The sequence below is a fragment of the Nicrophorus vespilloides genome, unplaced genomic scaffold (assembly GCF_001412225.1).
Source record: "Nicrophorus vespilloides isolate i.1.1-1 unplaced genomic scaffold, Nicve_v1.0, whole genome shotgun sequence".
Classification (NCBI taxonomy): Eukaryota; Metazoa; Arthropoda; class Insecta; order Coleoptera; family Silphidae; genus Nicrophorus; species Nicrophorus vespilloides.
The window spans coordinates 3,259-9,363 of NW_017096301.1; the positions used below are offsets into that span (position 1 = coordinate 3,259).

Below are 6,105 nucleotides of genomic sequence, written 5' to 3' on the forward strand. Positions count from 1 at the left end.
TTTTATTTTTATGAATTAATTGACTAAGAATGTGTTTATTTTCATCGTATTTGCTTGCAAACGTAAATAAACACGTACAATTTATTACGTCACTGATGTATAAAGTGTGTCTCAGGTAAGTAAATATTCCCTTCTCGTTTGCAACCGAGTCTGCATGAAAATACTTACTTATCATTAACAAGCACGATCAATATTTGTAAGACCTAGAAACCTTGTGTTTACACCTGGATTCTACCTTATTCTTTTTTAAAAAAAAGACCTTCTTTCTTATCAACTCGTAAATCCAGAAGAAAACACTTTCACACCATCTAATCTACCGCAAATAAAATTTTTCCTTCAGATTCCACTAACCTAAATAACAAGAAAAATCTTTATAGATTTCCGAACACATTCGTATTGATTATTCAATCTAAAATATATTTATATAGTCAATTTTATCACTGAACTTGATGATAATATATTTATTTGCATTCTTCAATTCTACTAATTTCAATAGTAAAAAATTCTTAATACTTATAATTTGGTTGTTCAATAATAAAGCTTATCANNNTTATGACCAAAATTAAATACGTTTTAGAAATTCTACTGATATTATAAGATTTATGCTCCTAAATTTGAACTAATTGAGTCTCGATTACCAAGAGTCCAATTACATTTTATCGAATTACTCTAAAACTGTCAAATACGTAAAGAAAATTTAATGTTAAGATTATAACTGAAACTATAGAATGAATATAATTATATAATTAAAATATTTGTGATAAAGCTTGTAAATTGAAACGATTTTGCATAAATATTAGAAAAAAAACAAAAACTTTAAAAAATTCTTAATGATTTGGTTCTTCAATAATAAAGCTTATCAATAGAAATCCATTTCCTTATCTATTGTTATGAAGATAATTATGTAATTATTTATAATTATTACAATTTAACAACAGTAAAAAAAAAGTCTTAATAATTATTTCAATCAATTGGGGCACTGATTCATGCAACAATTTTACTACTCCAATTATTCCACGTAATTAATCAATATAGGAAGATGCGTGTATAACTTCGTTCTTCAGGAAATTGAGAATACCGGAGTGTCGTAACTACGAAACGCTCCACAAAGTACACACGCGATATAGATTTTTTTTTTCCAATTAAGTCTAATAAAATTTATTTATTAAGTATAAAAGAAACACAATTATTTCATGTATTAGGTCAATAATTAGCTTGATTTTGTTACATAAACGTAATTTTTAGGTTAGAAGAATTAAGGTTATTTTTTTAATAAATATACGTTTTTCTGGTATTTTCTTCATTACTAAACTTGTAAATTATTAATTATTGTTAAAAATAAGGAAAAATTCTTAAAAAAATTCTTAAAAAAAGTTTCATTTCGGCTTATTACTTAATCTTTGGTATCAAGAGTGATTCAGTCGGTTATTATTTATTTATAAATTACACCCGGTACGACCAATAATCGTCTTCTGACAGGCTTTTAAGCTAACGAGAAGTAATGATGTAATGTTATCGATATGTTTCAATTAAAGCACAACGTAATTACTTCCAAGACTAAAATATTAAAAAAAATATATATATATATATACGAGTTGAGTCTGATTGATGATGATGATGGTGAAGACGGTAACTTTCCACATCATTTTCTTCCCCACCTAATTAGCATCATCTTGCATAAATCTACGCTCAAGTAAAACGCGGGAGAATTTAAAAGAAAGATGAACACGTACCTGCGATGCTTTTTCGATTTTCCTTCGAAGCGTTTTGATTCTCGTTGCCCTCGATCTTCCATTTCCTGAAAAGCACACATTCTTTAAGTTAAAATTTAAATAAATGTAATTTAACCATCTGCGGCGGATATATCCGCCCTAGCCTTTATAAGGGAAACTTAGCTTATGCTAGGTATGAAACTGTATAAAGTTAGTAATCTTCATATTATAGTAAAAATATGAAAACTATTATGTTAATAAATGAAAATGAAATTTACTTTTCATAATTTTTGATACATCAAACATTTACATGAGGAAGTAATAAAAATTAGGGGATTATTGAAAAAATCGCCTTATGTGGTATTGGAAATGTTTGTTCGGGAACTGAATTATTTGAAAAATGTTCGAAAACTGAGTTTCCACCAAATTTGTGTACAGTATCATTGACTCAAGTTATTAAGTACTTGTACAAGTCATTTGCAGTGATGATGCAATAGCTGTAGCTGAGTTATACGACAAGTAAACAATTGGATCAAAGCCAAATCTAATGGGAACGAGATGGATTATTCTGATTAATTAGGCAACCAAAGGGACGTGCCTCCAGTATCGCGTGCAGCAAACATCGCGTGTACGTGCACAAGAAACGGTGATGCGCGCACCATTTGCATTTATATATATATAACACAATAATGCATTATTGATGCACCACGGACTGACCTGTTTTCGGCTGCTGCCGGATCCAATAGGAGAGGCGTAGACGTGGCCTTGACCCGACGAGCGACTCCATCTACCGGCGACCTCCGGCGGTTGCTATCGTGCAAGGGCTGAAAAAGAAAACGAAAAGAAAATTACAGACACTGTTTGATAAATATATATATATATAACTCTTCCGATTCTTCGACGGATTTCTCTTTCGTTTCCGGTTCCGCTAATTCGTTTCAATGTCAACTGAGATCCGGACTTTTTTGTTTTCTTTACACGCGCTCGTGCCACAAACAACGCACGTATTCACGAAATTCCCCCATTGAAATTTCCAAAAAGAAAAAAAATCACCACCCATCATCACTTTTGTTTATTTAAATGATGTTGGCAACACGTTCAGAATAAACTTAACAGTTATGCGTATTGTATTAGAACGATGGCATTACAGACGCATGCATCAAAAACAATTGTTACCATTACCAATTCCAGTCAAATACTTTTCAATTGGAGTTTCACAAGTAGCAGTAAACATAGTTTTACTAATTTAACAAAGATAATCTCGTTTTTTGGTAATAACGAAAGGAATAGCGCGCGAGTTAAAAGAAATTGAGTTTACGCAATTGCAGTTTTCCTCCCATTTGACAACGGATTGCACGAGTTTTATCGATACAAGACATCAGAGCTAAGTCGGTTCAATCCAATTTAGAAGCTCGTTTTTTACCCGTTCTTTTCTTCATTCCATGCGAAAAACTGAGAGAGAACAGGAGGTCGCAGTAACTCGAAATTAGCCGGTGAATTATGATAGCTGAATGCGCGCGGAGATTCGAGATAAGTGAAGCAATTCCAGCTGGAAAATGGGAAGTCATTAGCTGTATTTGTCGGCATCTTACTCAAAACGAATATGTTTGTGAAAACTTCTCGCGGAAATTTTATTTTACATCTCTCGAAAATATTTTTCTTCTTTGAAATCGGAATCTTTACGAGCGTGCATAAGCTTTCGCAACTCGGGGTTGGAGGCGAGGACAATTGCTTTATTAAGGATGAAGTGCGAATACTTCTTTCGATACGTGAATTTCCGCGTTCAGCTGGAATATGGTGGTATTGCATTACCGATGAAACGTGAAAATCGTCGTTCGATGGAAATTTTATACACACTTTTCGGTGTATAAACTATATATGGGATGGATGCACGTGAGGAGAAGCGAACCTTCCAGCTATACGTACGTACCATTAAGTGCACCGTATCGAGCACGAAAAGTATAGAGAGAAAAATGATGTAACCATTATTTTTTTTTATACCTTTTTTCGCAGATCGTTTAACAAAGAAAATGTAATATATTTCATATCAAAAGATTGGATAAAATATTCGATTTTGTGTAATTGAAATTATTTTCGTATTCTCTCAAGAATGTAACGTATTTCATTTCTTGCCTTCAAATTATTGTACTTGATTGATAATTGCTGTGATTGAAAAATTAAAGTTTTTTTTTTTAAATTACATTTAAACGTTTAATAACTATCTAAAATCTCAATCCTTAATGCAGATGTTCAAGAATGCAATTTGCAATTCATATTTCACCAAAAGAAAATGCAAGAAACAAAACGTTATTCAAAACCTGAACACGAACAAATTTCCAAAATTAACAATTCTAATATGCCAAACTTGAGCAAAACAATCGAATTTTATTGGCAGATGTGTCTGAAAATCTATGCAGACCCATGACCCATATTTTTTTGTATTTACTTGATCATATTTGGAGTCATCTAATGTGTTGAAAAAAAAATAACTTTCTAAACCCGGAGAGGAGACACTCACAGTTATGATTATATGTAGCCAAAAATGGTTCAAAACGCAAAAGAGAGGAAGGAAGGCTTCAAGGATGGTGAGACGAAACCGCCGCCAGAGCGATTAATCTTACCGAAAAAGCAGTCTCAGACGCTGTTTTATAATGTATTGCATAATCAGGTAACCTTTTCTTATTTTATTACATTTCGTAGTACAAAACAGAAGTAGTAATAGTAGAATCTGTTATGAAATTGTTTGAATACTGATTTGATTGAGTATTTGCGTAGTTATCATACCTTATATTAAGGAATATGATGCAATTAACGAAATTATTATATTATTATCAGAAGTAATCAAATATTTTGGCTATAATGAAATAGAGAAAAAAATTATTATCAAAACAGTCAACTTATGTAACAAAAAGTGTTCTAAATCAGGATCATTTTCAATATCTTTCAAGCACATTTTCAAATCTTTGTTTGTCAATTATTTTTTTTGGTAGAATGAAATTTTCCACTGGAAATCTAATATCTTCAATGTTAATTTAAGGAATGACTGTATTAAAATAAGTTATTTATAGTTGATTTGATAAGTTAGATGATTAGTATTAACCAATTTTTTAAGTAAAGTTTAAGAAAATCGATTGGATGATAAAATATTACATTGCAGAAAGGCAATAATGCACACCTGATGAATTAACTACGATAATAGAAGCCGTGGGTCGTCAATAATTGAAAATAACGCGGCTACCAACTAATACTCTATTGATGAACGAAGTAGGCTGTAAATTGCAGTTGGGGAGCCGCAACAGCAGCAGTTCTCTGCTTCTCCATTTGGAATTATTGGCCGACAACACGAGACTTTGGCGCAGGAAATGAATTCTAGTGGAAACACGCGATCAAGCGGAAAAGCTGCACGAAACCATTACACCGTGGAAGAAGATGTTGAGAGGCGAACAAAGAAAAGAAAAGAGGAAGAACAAGAGAAAAAACACGTACCGTAATTAAACAAATAGTTCTCTCCGGCGATCCGAAAACTTCAGAGTTATTACTCGTACGCTCTCGTTCCACAATTAAATTACGTAATACTCGTTATTGAAAACACACAAAACTTTCTAGGAATTAGAATCAACAAATTCCATAAAATTGTGTATATAATATGTTGCATTTATATTGCATAATTGTTTGGATTTTGGGCTTTGGTATAATATCAAATAATTAATGCGGCCGTTTCGTAACGAAGCCACTTTCAAATTTAATAGTTTTGCACGAAGTTCCGCACACACTCCAGTTTCCCAAGTTACCTAATATTGTACGTATTCGAACAAAACGCAATTAAATGCTGGAATAATGCCCTTCAATTACAACGCAAATTACTCGCAAACATTTTACACACTTTCCACATTGGTCATTAGCGAATTCGTGTTTATGTAAGTCTGCATTCTCACGCATTCAATATATAGAGTATTTTAAATAGTTGCAAGAATTTGTATATAGTTCAAATCTAACCTAACCTAAAAATTCAGTATTTTTTTCATGAAAATCATTAAAAAGTTAAAACATTTAGAAAAAGTCTTCAACTGAAATACTACTAGTGGAAATATACTATAACCTAACTTCTTTTTAAATAAACGAACCTAACCTAAAATTTTCTTCCTTCTTGAGATAAATACTATTCATAAGCTAATTCAAACTATCCTATAACCTAACCTATCTTCACATAAAATAACCTAACCTAAATTTGAATCTGTCATATCAATATTTCATGACATCAGTGGAAATGCACTATAACCTAACTTCTTTTTAAATAAACGAACTTAACCTAAACATTTCTTCCTACTTGAGATAAATACTATTCATAAGCTAATTCAAATTATCCTATAACCTAACCTATCTTCACATAAAA

General features: G+C 31.6%; 1 protein-coding gene across 1 annotated transcript in view; it reads right to left on the minus strand.

Moving 5' to 3' along the window:
* Positions 1–1,733: 1,733 nt before the first annotated feature.
* Positions 1,734–6,105, minus strand: part of LOC108556595 — a gene marked incomplete at its 3' end in the record, with an annotated part of 31,004 nt that continues 26,632 nt past the window's right edge. Inside the window, exons 3-4 of the mRNA XM_017912765.1 lie at positions 2,430–2,536; positions 1,734–1,798 (exon numbers count right to left, since the gene is read on the minus strand). Of these exons, the coding sequence (XP_017768254.1) occupies positions 1,734–1,798; positions 2,430–2,536 (172 nt within the window). The remainder of the gene's footprint in view (positions 1,799–2,429; positions 2,537–6,105) is intronic.